Raw genomic sequence first — 18400 nt, 5'->3', positions numbered from 1 at the left:
TTGAGATAGGTTTCTTTTTCATTAAAGAAAGTAAAAATGGGATTTTATTTTTTTTCCTTTACATGCTCTTTAAGTCACCAAGGTGGTCCATGACCATATAAGGTACAAGGTTGCAGGCAGAGTGCTTTTATACATGGCATGCAACTACGGGGTGAATTCTAATATTCTTGTATCATATAAGAAGTATACACAAGTATTATAACTGATAATATCACTAAGCACCATTTAAGGCAGAGACACACATGGAGATTCGGGGATATTAGATGCCCAGCAACAAATCGCCACTTCTTTGGGCGACTAATCTCCCCAAACTGCCTTCCTGCCGACTAGAATCTAAATCGCCGGCGGGATGACACTCGGAGCGCTTCGTTTTCCAAAGTCGCCCAAAGTTTCCTCGTGAGGCAACATCGGAAAACGAAGTGCTCCGAGTGCCATCCCGTCGCTGATTTACATTCTAGCCGGCAGGAAGGCAGTTTGGGGAGATTAGTCGCCCGAAGAAGAGGTAATTTGTCGCTGGGCAACTAAATCTCCCCAAATCTCTATGTGTGTCTTTGCCCTTATAAGGAGAGAATTTATTAGGATATTCTTGGTGAGGGATTAAGACGTGTAACTTGCAATATACATTCATTACAAATCTTCTAGGATTTTAAAAGGCGACATATAGGATAATGTTGGCAGTTATGTATATTATATGGTGTTATATTAAGTATATTATATGGTGTTGGTTTCACATTGTGTTAAAAATTAAAAATGTGCTAAAAATGCATCTCTCCCTAACAGACTTGTCTTTGTTGGGGAACCAAGACTTTTGCAAGATTGTTTAAAAAAAGTAACAACCAGCAGTTGAGCCAATGCTGCTTTCAATAGCAATTGTTTTTATAAATAACTCCAAGAGCACTGAAAATGTGTTTTGGAATGTTAATCAGAATTATGTTTTCTTTTATTAGGCAAAATAGGAAGAACAGGAAGAACTTTTATTTAATGAATATTTTTTTAACCAGTTTCTTAAGAACAGATGCCCATGTGGCTTCCTCGTGATGCAGTGGTTAGTGGTTTAATTGTTTGATTGGGGCAGTAACAGTAACTTTTGTCCTGGCCAATGCATACAAATAACTTAAAACCACTATTGAAATAACTATCAAACCTATAGTATCTGACATGGATTATTTCTACTGCTGTATTGCTTCCATTACTAGCACATTAGCACCCTGGCTTCCTGGATTGATCAAAGCAGAGAAGCCAATTGATGTCTAAAAGTGACTGTCTCTTGGGGATATACTGGAGTCTTGTGCTGTCAGGGATCGACCCCCCTGATGTGAAATACAGTATATAAGGAAATTAGAAGTCACTGAGGAGTTTTTGCCTTTATTCAGATGATAGAACTCTGATGTGACATCTATTATCCTTACATTTCACAGCAGGGGGTGTACTGTATGAATAATGGACACGTTTTCTAGGATAGGCTATTTCATGGACTTCGGTATAACAGTCTTTTGTTTTTCTGCTGTTTCATCCTAGTAATCACAATGTAGCAGATCTGTCAGTGTCTGAGACAGGCAATTGTTATGCTGTGCCTTTTTATTAAATCTGCAGCTCAATAGGTTTGATGCCAGTTTTGAAAGAACATGAAGAATATGGGTGCAGAGTGTTGTATCTTTATATTTTGTATTATAAAGAGGTAACCATATAAAAGCATTCAAGCTCTCATAAAGATCAAGGAGCTCTAGGTTACTTCTAGTAACCTGTTATTGTAGTAGTTGTAGGGAGTATATAATCTTTTAATGAAGAATATTCAGTACCTCCTCATCAGATGTTGACCAGCTATCACATTCCATGGACAATTTCCAGCACAGTTACTCTCATGTACAGATTCAGCCACTTCCTCTTATGCTTCCTACAAGTTCCATTGCCCACACTGAAGCCTCTTCACCTTGGACATCCAGCTAGCCTCCACTCCACTATCATTATAATTGATCATTCCCAATGGATGCGCTGCCGCAACAGGAATATTGACATGCCTTCTACCAGCACTGTCATCTACATCTACCATTTATAAGAAAATCATTTACAATTTGGTGCACTGTCAAATTCCCATCTTGTAGGATATACTTTCCAGGTTACTTCTATAATAGTGTGTGGACTTCTGCTTTATTATTTCCTGAAATAAGTATTAACTGTTAATGTTTTTAGAGAGCTAAGTAATGTTATTTCAGAGGCAGGAGATTGAAGCTGGCACAATGGCTACTGTTGGTTACTGCCTCTTAGGCTCAGAAAAAAGAGTATTTGTGGTGCAGCAACATTGTACCGCAACACATCGCCAGAAATGTAATAGATGGGCTCATTATGAACCACTCACATGGTGGTACAAACTAGAAGGTCAAATAGTTGGGTCAACAAGAAGACCAATAGACATCTGAGTTCTTTAGCATTTTTTGAGCTGCCCTGGTGACCCATTAGAAATTTGTTTAGCAGTATGTGCCAGACGCATTGCTTACATCAGGGATCCCCAACCAGTGGCTCATGAGCAACATGTTGCTCACCAACCCCTTGGATGTTGTTCCCATTGGTCTTAAAGCAGGCGATTATTTTTGAATTCCTGCCCTTGGAGGCAAATTTTGGTTGCCTAAATACTACTTCCAAACAGCCTCATGTAGGCTGCCAATCCACATAGAAGCTACAAAATAGCCAATCAGTGTCGGACTGGACAACCGGGATACCAGGAAAACTCCCGGTGGGCCCAGGTGTCAGTGGGCCCTTTTGCTTCTAACTATGTGGCCAATTTTATGGTCATTACTTATTTCTTTATGGGGAAAAAAATGCTTAATAATGGAATAATAGACTAAGTAAATATAAAAGACTAGGAGAATAAAGAGATTGAGTGAGGAGAGGAGAAATAATAGTAGGAAAGTGGGCCCACGGTCTAATGTTTTCTGGTGGGCCCCTGGCATCCCAGTCCAACACTGTAGCCAATCACAACTTTGACACCCTAAGATCTTTTCAAATGCTTATGTTGCTCTCCAACTTCTTTTTACATTTGAATGTGGCTCCTGGGTAAAAAAGTTTGGGGGTCTCTGGCTAACACAGTAGTGAAGGCTGCATATTTTTGACTTGCAAGGAGGAGTAGTTAGGCTGACGTTCCTGTGAAGCTTGCATACTAACGAATACTAACATGTCCCCAAGGGAATCCATGTACCTTTTCTAAATCACCACTATTTTCTACCTTAGGGAACATCCCAGAACGAGCTGGAGATGAAAATCAGATCTGCTGCAAATCTCGAGGAGTTTCTTCGAATAACTCATCCCAGGGAGCTGAAACTTTGGAGATGCAGATCAAAGCTTAAATCCTACATTGGCTCAGATTCCAGGTCTGCTTCCCATCGCTCAACACGTTTTGCAGCTGCTTTCTATGACATTGAAATATTAAAGGGTAAGTCAGGGAAAATGTCACTTATTAAAAATTGCTAAATGTACTGCAACGCAGTTTGCAAAACAAAACAATGCATTTATTATATGAAAACATTTCCTGCAAATGATAAGCGGAAAATTCTATGTAGTTAAATCTCCTTCTATAGACTGTATATCAAGACTTCTATACAGAGATTTTCAGGAAGACTCGGTTAAATCAAAAAATCAAAGAGTTTTTAAGACCAATTTCTATACTGCATCAGTGCCACCCAATGTTCTAAATTTTCAGGATTATAGCAGCCTTAACAATTTAGGCTACAGTCACCTAACCAGCACTCGAACTTAGGGTGGTGCTTGTTCCTCTATTTGGGCATGCACAAACACCCAACTGCCTGCCTTGTGCATTTTTGGGGTGATGTAGCCTTGAAAATTCAGCAATTGCTACAGGGTATTAGGTCTTGAGTTTGCATATACAAGCATAGAGTGTAGTGCTACACAATCAATCTCACCGCTTTTTGTAGCGTCGGGTGCCAGATGCGACTCTGTCTGCCCAGGTCCAGTGCAAATTCCAATACAAATTCCAGCAGCACTCCGGTATAGTGAAAGAAATTTATTTGTGCAAATGAAGCAACGTTTCGGGCATAACCAGCCCTTTATCAAGCTTAACACCAGTGTAACATTTATGCCTTTATATACCTCAGTAGGGGGAGGGGAGAACACATTTACTCCTCCCATGTGATAAAATTTATATTAACCCTTTATGACATATAAAAATACATAAAATACATAATAAATATTCAAGTACCTTTTGTTTATATATAATCCAAAAAACCAAAGTGTCCAAAGTGTCCAGTGTCCTTTAAAACTCTGCAACTTGCAGTAATATGGTTTGCTTAACCGGAAGTCTTGCAACATACATTAAAATCACTACTCACAATTAATGTGCTCTATTCCTGCGCCGAAAATGCCTATGTATTGAGAAACACAGCCATTCCCAGAGCACGAGCTGTATTAATCTAAAAACAAAAAGATACAAATATTATTAGGTCTTGAGTTTGCAATTTGTAGGAGACACCTGCACAATCGCTAGAACTTGACCGTACCATCCATTACCAATAACTGATCATGTAAATTGCAATTTACCATCTCTGATCCAATATTCCAGCAGTAGCCATACCCAACCTTCTACCCAGTTACTGCACCTGAAAACACAGAAGTGGCTCGCTATAAGCTTGGAAGTTAAATCATGGAAGTGCAGAGACACCTGACTGCCTGAGGCATTCCTTATGCAGTTGGCCTTGTATTTTTAGGCTTATTTAACCATGAAAAGACAGGAATTTCAAAAAAATTAAGTGCCACAGGATATTGGATCCTGAGGTCTCAATTTATAGGAAACACCTGAGCAAATCTAAATCACTAAAATCTGTCCAGATCCTACCGTTAATGACCAGCAACCAGCCCTGCAATCTTCTAGTAGCAAGGTCAGAGTCAAAGCAAGAGGTCAAAAACCAGTAGAACAAGTTAAATTAGAAATTTAGAACACCCAGGAACTCTTAGCAAGAAGGACCTATATTCAGGCATTGAACCCAGGTCCTTGAATTTCCACATCGAAAACGTGGTGCGGCAGTCATGGGTGCCACCATCTTGGATCCGAAATGGAGATCTCCGGACACCTTTTACACATCTAGTATGTATGCTGAAATACAGGTACCTAATCTGCTGCAGGGCAAAAGGCAATTATTTTGTTATATTTTGTTTGTACTGGAATCAGTTATTTGAGTGAGCTCTAATACATCTGGAGCCCCCCTATAAGATATATTGGATCATTCATTTGAGAAAACATGCAGAATTTTTAATTGATTGTATTTAGAAAGTTTCTTATTTCAGTATGAGGAAGCTTATATTAAATTTTCATTTCCGCGATAGTACCCCTTTAAGAGTGGCTTGGATGACTTATTGGACAAGTATATTGAAGGCTATAGTGATCTCTACAGTCACTATAGATATGATTATATATCATTTTATATATGTGAATAAATGTAGAGAAAGAGTCGCACTCACAGGTCTTATGAATGCTGTGAATTTTAATAGCAGGAGACTGAATAGCAATGGGGATCATTTGCACTATGAAACTATGTAGTTTGTGGATTAACTAAAGGATTTTATGTGGTTTGATTAAGGGGTTATTTATCAAAGGTCGAATGTTAGCGCTTTTTATACCTCAAATGAACTCGAATGAACTCATAACTCGAATGGTTTCTTTAAGAAAAAACTCGAATGGAAAAAAACTCGATTCTGCAAGTTCAAGTTACGAAACCCAAAAGCTCTAATTTCCGCAGGAAAAAAGTAAAATTTCTCGAATTATTCAAATTTTCGGGCAAAAAAATAAAAAAAACTCGAACATCATGAAGGCTATTAACATCTTCACATGGTTCAAGCTATTTCAAGAGTCTGGATATAATAAATCTCTAGTTTTTTTTTTAAACCTGAAAATATGAGTTTTGACCAACAACTTAAACCTTAATAAATAACCCCCTAAAATTTAGGTCCAGATTATTTTATGGCATTTTACATAAAAGTAACCGTGGAAATCTGCCTAGAATATTGTGTGGGAATGTGACCTGTAAGTCCAGTCTTCCTTCCTGTACTGATAACTGGATGACTTAAATGTCCATGTTCATAAAACAGAAAAATGTATAAAACTTTTCAACCAATTCAAATGGGAGAAAACTCATTTGAGTTCCCCTGTCTTATCTTGTCCAAAGTTAGAAATGTAAAATAAGACACAAGTTCTGACCCCCGTATTTCATAACCCTCAATGCTGTTATCAGCAGACATAATAGTTTATATAAGTTTAATCAGCACAGTTATAACATGCTTTCTTCACTTAGTTCCCATGGTCAAAGTTGTTAGAATATTTTTAGATCTTGTATATTTATTTGCGAGACATATTTATCAGCCATCACTAAACACTTACCAATCTCTTATCAGCTATCATGAAGCACTTAAAATCAAGTACTTTATCCAAGTCCCTTTGGCTTCTTCGGGGTCAACATAACTTATAAATAATTTATCATTTTAAAAAATTGCTTTATTCATCAAAGGGCATCTTTGGTTTATTATAGGACCTAAGGCTGTTAATACCTAATGTTAATACCATCAGTCTCATACTTCCAATGGTTAACATAAAGAAAATGTGAAGATTGGGAAAACATGGAAATATGGTGCCTGACTTAATTAAGGAAACAAAATTCAGCCATTCACAGTTTAATGCAAAAAAAAAATGCAGATGTAGTTAACCAGTAATTTGGATATATTTATCAAGCTGCTTGATAAAGGGCTGGTTATGCCCGAAACGTTGCTTCATTTGCACAAATAAATTTCTTTTACTATACCGGAGTGCTGCTGGAGTTTGTATCGGTTTATGTGCTGCCATGTAGTAATTTATTACTAATCAGCCTTATAGTATGACACAGAGCTGCACAGAGCATGTGCAGTGCATCAGCAGAAAAGAAGATGGGGAGCTACTGGGGCATCTTTGGAGACACAGATCTTTACTGCTAAAGGGTTGTGGTTGCCTTAGGCTGTTGCAGAAACCCAAAACATAATGTGCAATATTTCTAGCTACTTCTTTAGTTAGGCTTTAGTTCTCCTTTAAACTTCACATTCACTTTAACATGGCCTATTGACTCAGTTCAGCCGTTTATGGCTATACCCTGAGTTATCCATCCTTTAGGCTTCGAACCTCCAGCCTCTCCACCGCTACCCTATGTGGTGGTTGTGATACCTTCATCTCAGAAGGGTTTGAACACATTGTTGGCTGAAGCTCAATAGGGTTAAAGAAGGGAAGTTTGGGTCACACAAGGCGAGGTGAGTCAGGAATTCTGTTCAGATGCTTGTACTGTGCTAATAGGATATGATTATAAAGTTGGAGGAAGTTAGCTAATGGCTTGCCCTTTATAGAGCTCCACAGACTCCTTTTAAAAATGTTGTTGAGTGGAGTATGCACAACACTGGGGAGTTATGGTTACAACTTTTGATAGATAGGCTCATTCCTATCTTGGATTAAAATATCAAGATATGGGGCTTGGAATAAAAATCAACTGACAGTTCCAGATGACAGTTTAAGTGTATATATTTTTAGAAATTCTTTTGTAGAGCACACATCTCACTGAAAACAATGAAGTCTGGTCAGCATGAAATGTGTCAAAAGGCACTTCATAAAGTCTTACCTAAGGCCTGACAGAGCTAAGCCTTTTAGCATGTATTTGTTGATGATAACTATTTAAAAAACAGATGCACGTCCAACTATTTAGCCATTTATTTTCTTTTTCTTTTTTTAGCCGTGAATCTGGGATCAGTTCCATATATTTTGCTAAAAGAATACATTAAACAGAGTTTCTTCTCTTCTATCACATATGACTGTTATATTATGTCAGCCTGTTGATTCATAGTCTTATATCATATATCTTGTTCGTTTTTAAAATTATACTAATATATGGAAACCCATTATCCAGAAAGCTCCAAATTATTCGATGGCCGACTCCCATAGACCCCATGTTATCCAAATAATCCAAATTTTTAAAAAGTATTTCCTTTTTCTCTGTAATAAGATATAAGATATAATACTGATTAATAATAAGATATAATAATAATTAATCCGTATTGGAGGCAAAACCAGCTTATTTGGTTTATTTAATGTTTACATAGTAGACTTAGGGTATGAAAATCCAAATTATGGAAAGATAACAGGTACCATACTATATATATAGACCTATTATCCAGAATGCTCAGGACCTGGGTTTTTCTGGATCTTCTTAAATCTACTAGAAAATAATGTAAACATTAAATATACTTAATGGGCTGGTTTTACTCTAATAATTAAGTACAGGTATAGGATCCCTTATATGGAAACCCGATATCTCCCATAGACTCCATTTTATCCAACTAATCCAAATTTTTTAAAATGATTTCATTTTTCTCTGTAATAATAAAACAGTAGCTTGGACTTGATCCCAACTAAAATATAATTAATCCTTATTGGAAGCAAAATCAGCCTATTGGGTTTATTTAATGTTTAAATTAATTTCTAGAAGACTTAAGGCATGAAGACCCAAATTACGGAAAGATCCGTTATCCGGAAAACCACAGGTCCCGAGCATTCTGAATAACAGGTCCCATACCTGTATAAAATAAATAAATAAATATATAAATAAATATAAATAAATATATATAAATAAATATAAATATATATACAAAAGCTGCTCTATTGGCTTTAACCAATGCATTGTTATTGTTATTTTAATGCTTGCCAGATGCACACAAAAAATTTACAAATTACAAAAAAAACCTCATAATGAGATGATCCTACCTAAATAAACCCGAGAACATGTTGATCTGTCGTGTTGGCGTGCAACAAAGAGAAAAGGCAAGAAGATAAACAATGTTTTAGATTGTATTTTTGAAACAAGGCAATTTATTTGTTGCCTTTGGGATCCATAAAAGAATAAAATGAAATGCTTAGTATCAGTCAACAAATTCCCACTTTATGGCTTGCATTTCAGAACCAGGAAACATTCTTCTATCAGAGAGGAGCCTACACAATTCACAGATGTACCGGTACATGAATATCATGAAAAGAATTGTTTCTGGAAATCACTGTTCCCATTGCATGTGCCTCTATGTAGGAAAGATCATTTCTCAGTCATATGAGGGGGTGTATATTAACAGTGGTACAAGGCAATAACCCCCATATATAACAAAAGGTGCAAACCTTGGCCAGGAGCAGTAACCTATCTCATAACTTATTCCATTGCTCTTAAACAGTGGCCCAAAAAGGAATTCACTAACAAACCCCTATCCTTGACCAATATCTGGTGTTCAGTGTGGGGAGGGGTTCACTCCTTCCTTTAACATTGTGTGTTTTCCTGGTTCTTACTCTGGCCTGTTTCTGACTGTCCCCTGATCTTTTGCTCATTTTCAGCTATTATTATTATTATTATTATTATTATAATAACATGTATTTATATAGCGCCAACATATTGCGTAGCACTGTATAAAGCTATGATCTTGCTTTACCCTAGTCTGTACATTGCTGGTCTGACCTCTGAAATGAGCAGGCTCCTAGTTGATCCCATTGCAGATTTTTTGGAGCCCCAAAACATTCTGCAATGGTACCAACAGGTAATCTACTGCAATGGTAGCACCAGGGCTAGATGGGGAAGGTGTTCTTCTGCTTTATAGAAGATTACGACAAGTGCCAGCAATAGCTATCAGAATGTAATTATGCTAATAACTGTGAATAAAATGTGCCATATTCTAGTAGACTTGTTGCTAGTGACATTCATGGCTATTTCTGTATTGTAACAGTTATAGATGAGGAATGGCAGAAGACTCAGTGTATTCCCAGGGAAACTTGTGTGGATGTTGGAAAGGACCTTGGCACCTCAACCAACACCTTTTTCAAGCCTCCCTGTGTATCAGTGTTTAGATGCGGAGGCTGCTGCAACGAAGAAGGAATCTCATGTGTAAACACGAGCACTTCATATGTTTTCAAGACGGTAAGTTTGTGAGATTGTAGAACTCACAACCAACAATACGTACAGTATATGAAATAAATATCCCAACTGAGCCAACAGTGAGACATATATAATAAAGTCACAGGGGCAGAATATGGCAAAGTAAACCATTTCTATAACCTTCTATAAACTCTGTATACTTATGGCATGCCTCGAATAGAACGGAATGCATTGTCTGTACAAGTAGGGATTCACCAAATGTTGACTCCTCTATTGGTACCAGCCCAACCTTTTTCCGAATTTTCTAACTTGAGCAAAAGTAAAAAACAAAAGAACAAAAATGTGTAATTGTCAGTTGCCCATGAAATATCACGTGATGTTTAAGTTCTGTATTCATATTGTGCTAATAGAGAAATCTAATGATTCTGGAAAAAGTTGGATTTAGAGCATCCCTCTTTATCAAAACGGGTGACTTTGGCCTAAGGTTGGCACAGTATCAAACCTTCAAATACATTTTTATGAGTCGAGTCATTGCACGTTTAGCCCTTTACTGTACATAAAAGAACAGCTGTAGGTCTCTTCCCTCCAAAATAGAGAACACGGACCTGCATGTCCCCCCCAGGGCTGCCTGCCTAAATGGACGTGCTCTTTCAATAAGTACTGTACTGTACTGTGATGCACTTTTGCATAAATCATGCACTCACTTATATGGGTTATTGCCCTGGTACTAACAGTATATATGTATAAAAATTGAATGAAGGCTGTTGCACAACAGGGTCTGGCAAAAAATTTATATTTATTATTTAACAAATCTGATTTGTTAAATAATAGATAATCATTTTTTGAAAGACCCTGTTATGCAACAGCCTTCATTCAATTTTTATATATATGGCTTAGATTTCTTTGAACATTGGGGTATGTACAATGCAGCCACAAGCTGGGGGTCTTTGTAACTAAGGGGGCTTAGCGTAAATTCCTTTGAGGGGGTTATTTATTAAAGTCAGAATTTATCTCAATATATTCTGCTACAAACTCCGATCAAATCCGCTCGGGTTTTTTGCGCTTATTTATTGTTCCATTTTCCCTGAAAATTTGCTTTGTGAGAAAAAAAAATCAGATTTTCAAGATTTTTTCAGATTTTTCATCCGACTTTAACAATTTTTTCAGATTTTTCACCTGAAAACTCTGATATTTTTTTTTAAAAGTCCGATTTTATAAAAAAAATGTTTTTGTGATTTTTGCAAAATAAATAACCCCCTTAATGTCTTCCTTGGGTCTTGAAACTTTCTGCAAAAGAAAGCTTGACTTAAGGTGGCCATACACGTACCGATAAAAGCTGCCGACAGACCGAGTCGGCAGCTTATTGGCCCGTGTATGGGGCCGCCGACGGCCTTCCCCGATCGAGATCTGGCCGAAAGTCGGCCAGATCTCGATCGGATGGGACTAAAAATCCCGTCGGATCGCAGCTGCATCTGTTCGTTGATGCGGCCCCGAGATCCGACCGCCCATTACCATTCATTAGGATCCGATCGTTGGGCCCCAGGGGCCACGATCGGATCAGCCCGATATTGCCAAATGAGCGGATCTCTCTGTGTATGGCCACCTTTACATTCATGGCATTTATCAAACTGTCAACATTATTTTTATCAATATTTTGATTGATTGGTTGGTTGGTGGAATCAGTTTGAAGGATCCTAATTAAAATGCTTAAAACAAAGAAGGCTTAACCACCAATTTTCACTCAACTCTGTACAATATCAATATACTAGGATGCTTTCTGCTATTAGCTATGCATTGTACCCTTTGCTGATTTTATTATACAGGTATGGGACCTGTTATCCAGAATGCTCAGGACCTGGGGCTTTCCAGATAATGGATCTTTCTGTAATCTGGATCTCCATACCTTAAGGGTAGGGACACACTGGGCGATTTGGGGAGATTTAGTCGACTAATCGCCGCGACTTTCCACGACCAATCTTTCCCCAATGCCTCCCCTCACTCTGCGCCTGGATAAAATGAAAAATCGCCTGCGCTAATCACACGCGGCGATTTGTTTTCCGAAGTTGCCCGAAGTTTCCTCGTGAGGCAACTTCGGGCGATTTCGGAAAACGAATCGCCGTGTGTGATTAGCGCCGGCGACTTTTCATTTTATCCAGGCGCAGAGTGAGGGGAGGCATTCGGGGAGAAAAGTCGCTGCGATTAGTCGCCAGGCGACTAAATCTCCCCAAATCGCCCAGTGTGTCCCTACCCTAAGTCTACTAGAAAATCCTGTAAACATTAAGGGGCACCTTTACTAAGTGAATTTTCGAATTCAAAAACTTCAAATTTCGAATTAATTTTTGGGTACTTCGACCATCGAATAGGCCAAAATTCGATTCGAATTGAAAAAACGTATACTATTCGACCATTCGAAAATCGAAGTACTGTCTCTTTAAAAATCTTTGACACTTCCCCACCTTAAACCTGCCGATTTGCTATTTTAGCCTATGGGGACCTCCTAGAACCTATAGCCAGTATTTGGCTAAGGGGCAAATTCACTAAGATGCGAAGTTGCGCCAGGCGCAACTTCGCCGCACTTCGCCAGGCGTAGTTTCGCCAGGGCTCCGCAAATTCACTAAAATCCGAAGTTGCGCACAGGGTTAGTGTAAGGTTGCAAAGATGCGCTAGCGTTGATTCGCTATATAAAGCGAAGTTACGCTAGCCATCATGTAGAAAACACGCCAGCATTTTTTTGGGACTTAGAAAAAAAATTGACTTTTTTTGAAACAATCCCTATCTACTCTATTGCGCTTCGCCAGGTCTGAGGTGGTGAAGGAAGTCTAGCGTAAAAGGTAGCGTTCAGTACACTGCGCAAGTTAGTGAATTTGCGTAGTTTCGTCGCTAGCGAAAATTCGCCTGATGTAAGGTTGCGAAGTAACACTAGCGAAACTACGCCAGCGTTCGTTAGTGAATTTGCGCAGTAGCGAAAATGCCAAATGCTAGCGAATTAACGCTAGCGTTCGGCGCTTAGCGGCTTAGTGAATTTGCCCCTAAGTTTTTAGAAGTCAAAGTTTTATTCTTGAAAATCATTCGATCGAACGATTTGAATTCGATCGAAAAAGGTTACATTCACTCAAAAAAAAAACTTTGACTATCGAATTTCTACAATTCGATGGTCGAATTTCGAAGTTTTACCACTTCGAAATTTGACCCTTAGTAAAAGTGCCCCTAAATAAACCCAATAGGCTGGTTTTGCCTCGAATAAGGATTAATTATATCTTAGTTTGGATCAAGTTCAAGGTACATTTTTTTCCATTTTACAGAGAAAAGAGAAATTTGAACATTTGAGTATTTGAATTAAAAGAGTCTATGGGAGACAGCCTTTCTATAATTCAGAGCATAATGAATCATGGGTTTCCGGATAACGGATCCCATTCCATGGTTTCTTTCATATACTTTTCTTGAACTTGCCGGATTAATGCTGAGCATCTGCACACAGATAAGCAATGTCTGCATGTAGAATGCTCATTGTTTAGCATTGGTATTGTAGTTGGAGACCTCTTTGGTTTTACAGTGAATGCAAATAAAAAGAAACAGATGTTTACAGCAGATAAGAACCTTGTGTTCCCTTATCTCATTTTAAATCTCAGACACTATTTGACTGCTGACACGATACTCTGAACGTGTCATTCAATGGTAAACACATTGGTAGCATTTTTGAAATCCATTCCACAAATAATTAAAAAAATGTTGGTCTCCGGCTACATAAATAAAAATGTAGCTAATCTGACAGCGAGAAAGAAGCCAGATGTCTGTTCTAAAGATGCTTCAAATAATGACAAATTGCTGCAGACAATTCTATGCATTGCAATGGATTATTACAACATTTTCTTCTGGTTTCAAGCAGACTGGAGCACAAACTAGTATCTTTAGTGTCTTATTTAATTACAACTTTGACTCATATAAAACTATAGGATACTGCCATAGCCACAGAATCTGCAACACTGCTCTTGACCTAAGTTTAGATTTTTTTTTTTACAGAAATGTCTCAATATCACTTTGTATGTTCTTGTCCTTAACTACCATTGTACCATTTTTGGACTCCCCTTGTTCTGGCTGGAACAATAATGCTGGGTTGGCTGGGGGCTGGCTGGAGCACCATATAAACTTTGTATTTGTACTCCCACCCAAGCCCAACATGATGGCTGGAGCAGGTGGAGAAGAGTATCAAGAGTCCAAGGAGGCCTCAGAGGAGGACAAGGAATAGGTTTTTTTTTAAAAGAGGTTGTTCACCTTTAAGTTAATTTTAGTATGTTATAGAATGGCTAATTATAAAAAACTGTTCCATTGGTCTTCATTATTTATTTTATATCATTTTTGAATTATTTGCCTTCTTCTTCTGACTTTCTTATAGATTTTTAAATGGGGATCATTGACCCCACCTAAAAACAAATGCTCTGTATGGCTACAAATGTATCATTATTGCTATTTTTTTTTTTTTACACATCTTTCTATCCAGGCCTCTCCAATTCACATTCCAGTCTCTTATTCAAATCAATGCATGGTTACTAGGGTAATTTGGACCCTAGCAACCAGATTGCTGAAATTGCAAACTGATGAGCTGCTGAATTAAAAAGCTAAATAACTCAAAAACCACAAATAATACAAAGAAAACCAATTGCAAATTGTCTCAGTCTATTAAACAACCCTTTATCAAAGGGAATAATGGGGAGGGCATTCTGACACTACTGTAAACAAAAGTACATGTCAGTATCACTATAATGTTTATGGTTAGGGATGCACCGAATCCAGGATTCGGTTCAGGATTTGATTTATTTTCAGCAGGATTTGGATTCAGCCGAATCCTTCTGCCCGGCTGAACCGAACCGAAATCTCGTGACTTTTTGTCACAAAACAGTTTGGTATTCGGCCGAATCTTTCCAAAAAAAAAATCCAAAGAGTGTTGGACTGGCCCCCCGGGATACCAGGAAAACTCCAGGTGGGCCCAGGTGTCAGTGGGCCCTTCTACTCACCTTGTATGCAAATTAAACAGCAGTTGCCCCATTTCTATATAAGACTAAAGAGAAGAAGTGGAGGTAGAGACTGATAATAATATTTGAGGAACAGTGATTGAAAAAATAAAGAAAGTGAATGACAAAAAAAGAAAAAATATTTTGGAGAGTGGGCCTGTGGCTAAAGGTTTTCTGGTGGGCCCCAGGCATCCCAGTCCGACACTGAATCCAAAATAGTGGATTTGGTGCATCCCTAGTGATAGTACACACATGGTCAGACTGGGGGGCCCGGGGCCCACCGGTGCTCCTGTGCCAGGGCCCCCATACAGACCCCTGCCCTGCCCATTACCCGTAGAAAATTGCACTGAAATAGGCAAAACACCCAAAAATAACCAGCCAATGGGAACTGCAGGAATGACCTCAGGTAACACATATGAACAGCATAATCATATAATATTGTAGAAGGCACACATTTATGTAATTCATATTTTACTCGTGGCAATTCCCACAGTTCTCAATGACAAGGTATTTTCAAGCGCCTTGTCCCCTGTGGGGGTACATGTCCCGTGGACAGTAAAGTGCCCTGTGTGCCATCATCCTGAATTAAAATTGGATTTCAAGGCAGACAGAACTGAAATCATTGTTTCTTGACAATGAAAAAAGTTGATCTGCATCTGTCCTGCTATGGGCCTCAATATGTACTTTTCATATCTGTTCTACGCACAATTTATGTGAAGATATGTGAACTGTAAATGTCCACACATTGCTGCAAATATTAGTTGCATTACGATGTTTTCACTAGATCTGACAAGCGGCCAGTTGTTTCTATAGGGCTGCCACCAAACAACTCAAAGTCTGACTTGTACTGCAGAAGACATGGAGGTTTAAACAGAAAAGCTTTCGAAAAAAGCAATTCATAACCATGTCTTACAACAGGCATGTCAAGTAAAGTCACCTATTACAGTTCAGCTACATATTTATTTGTGAAAAAATTATGTAACCTACACTATGGGGCCCATTTACTTAGTTCTTGTGAAGGAATAGAGGAAAAATAGTTCGAATTTCGAATGGTCGAATATGGCTACTTCGACCATCGAATGGGCTACTTCGACCTTAGACTACGACCTTAGACTTCGAATCGAATGATTCGAACTAAAAAGCGTTCGACTATTCGACCATTCGATAGTCGAAGTACTGTCTCTTTAAAAAATACTTTGACCCCCTAGTTCGCCACCTAAAACCTACCGAGGCCAATGTTAGCCTATGGGGAAGGTCCCCATAGGCTTCCTAACAATTTTCTGATCGAAGGAATATCCATCCATCGATGGATTAAAATCCTTCGAATTGTTCGATCCAAAGTATTTAATCGTTCAATCGAACGATTATTCCTTCGATCGTTCGATCGTAGGAATAGCGGTAAATCCTTCGACTTCGATATTCGAAGTCGCAGGATTTTACTTCGACTGTCGAATATCGAGGGTTAATTAACCCTCGATATTCGACCCTAGGTAAATGTGCCCCTATCATTTGAACACCTCCAAATCCTTATCCAGACCTTCCAATCTCAAGATGATTAATAACTAAAGGCTGCTGATATATTGTCCCTCTTCATAACCCCAGTTGGATAGTTAAATATTGAAAAAATAACATACAGTAAGTAGAAGCAGGGTATTCCTACAGTATATTCAAGGGATTCACACTCCTTTTGACTCATCCTGAGTGCAAGTAATTAGGAGCAGTTGTAGACAATTACACCATGGGGGGTTATTTATCAAAGGTCGAGTTTTAGAGGTTTGTGAGGTTGTTTATACCTCGAATGAACTCACAACTCGAATGTTTTCTGATTTAAGAAATGGAAAAAGCTCGAATCAGTGAATTCGGGGTGAAGATCCTGAAGACTTGAATTGATCGAGTTTTCAGCGAAAAAAAAAACTCGAATGGCTTTAATTTATCAAGTTTTTGAGCGAAACCCACCAAGAAAAACCTGAACATCACGAAGGCTATAAACATCTAAATAGATAAAGGGACCTCTGCTGTTGACTTCTACATCACCTCGACAGGTTTTAGCTGAAGTATTTTGAGATTCTAGCTATTTCCAGGATCAAGGTATAATACATCTAAAAAAAAATCAAGGTTTTTTTTTACCCAAAAATTTGAGTTTTAACTGAAAAAAAATACCCTTGAAAGCTTGAATTTTTTCGGTAAAAATCAACTGGACCTTTGATAAATAACCCCATGTCTTTCAAAAAAACATTGCCTCATATTTCAAGCATTAAAGGCAAATTTGTAATAAAAACCACAAACTGATCATGGTTTTCTCCTTCTTTAGCTTTTTGAAATCTCGGTTCCATTAACACAAGCACCAGAACCCGTAACCATCAAAATAGCCAATCACACAAGCTGCAAATGCACGCCAAGTTCTCCACGGCTTTCGAAGGCCATTATACGAAGATCTGTCCACTATCCGGAATACGGGTAACTTGTGTTCTTTTTCTCCTATATTCTTCTCAGTTATGTTCATTATTAGTCTTTTTGTTAAATTATAAAGTAAGAAAAGCTTCAAGAAAACAAAATTACTTTAAAGGCTTTTAAAACAATGCACCTCATGTCCTGCCAATTGAGTTTTAGGCATAGCGCTTCCCATAGACCTCTCAGTTGGAAGAGGTGTTTCCGGGCTGCATATGATAGTGATTGAAATGCACCAAAGCCCACTGGTCCCCAACCTATTTTGCACCATGGACCAGTTTCAAGCAAGACCATTTTTACAAGGGTCGGGGGGATGTAGATGCCTGGGTGCATTTTAGGCTTACCAAAAAACTTTCCAAACAGTATTTTGGTCCTTATCGCGATCAGTAGAAAGCTTTCTGGGCTTCGCACAGCTGTTGTCATGGCAATGGTGCATCAGGTAGTTGGGATTGCAGGTAATTAGGGCCTTTTTCATTGTTTTTGCAGCTATTATAGACTGGGACCAGACACAACCCAGTTCAGCACAGCCTGTGGCCCAGTGGTTGGGGACCCCTGCCATAGCCCTAATACAGCAAATCACTTACTTCTACATTGTTAATACTGTATTTGTTGGACACTTTGTAGTAAAGTTATGGGCACCCAGTCTGTAGTCCTCCAATTTACAGTCCATAGGGGAAAAAATTCCCTTTAGCAACCAATCTTGAAACTGACCTCAAAACAGTAAATGATTAACTGTATAAAGGCCCCCATACACGTGCCGATAAAAGTTACAGACAGATCGAGTCGGCAGCTTATTGGTCGTTGGCCCCTAGGGCCCAAGATCGAATCAGCCCAATATGCCCACTTCAATGTGGGCATCTCGGGGAGAGATCCACTCATTTGTCGACATCGCCAAACGAGTGGATCTGCCTGTGTATGGGCACTTTTAGAGTCAATATCAAAACGCAATTAAAATAGAACATAGAACAGTGTGTTCCAGAAAGATCCCCTATAATCAAAATGATATTTGTGCTATGAGCC

General features: G+C 38.5%; 1 protein-coding gene across 1 annotated transcript in view; it reads left to right on the top strand.

Annotated features, from left to right (window-relative positions):
* The window catches only part of vegfd.L (vascular endothelial growth factor D), a 41268-nt gene that overhangs the window by 15675 nt on the left and 7193 nt on the right, over positions 1-18400 (top strand). Inside the window, exons 2-4 of the mRNA XM_018244687.2 lie at positions 3226-3427; positions 9775-9965; positions 17244-17389. Of these exons, the coding sequence (XP_018100176.1) occupies positions 3226-3427; positions 9775-9965; positions 17244-17389 (539 nt within the window). The remainder of the gene's footprint in view (positions 1-3225; positions 3428-9774; positions 9966-17243; positions 17390-18400) is intronic.

Source organism: Xenopus laevis, chromosome 2L (assembly GCF_017654675.1).
Source record: "Xenopus laevis strain J_2021 chromosome 2L, Xenopus_laevis_v10.1, whole genome shotgun sequence".
NCBI classification, from domain to species: Eukaryota; Metazoa; Chordata; class Amphibia; order Anura; family Pipidae; genus Xenopus; species Xenopus laevis.
Note: the sequence above shows the minus strand (reverse complement) of the source record. Positions and strands in the feature narration are given on the sequence as shown.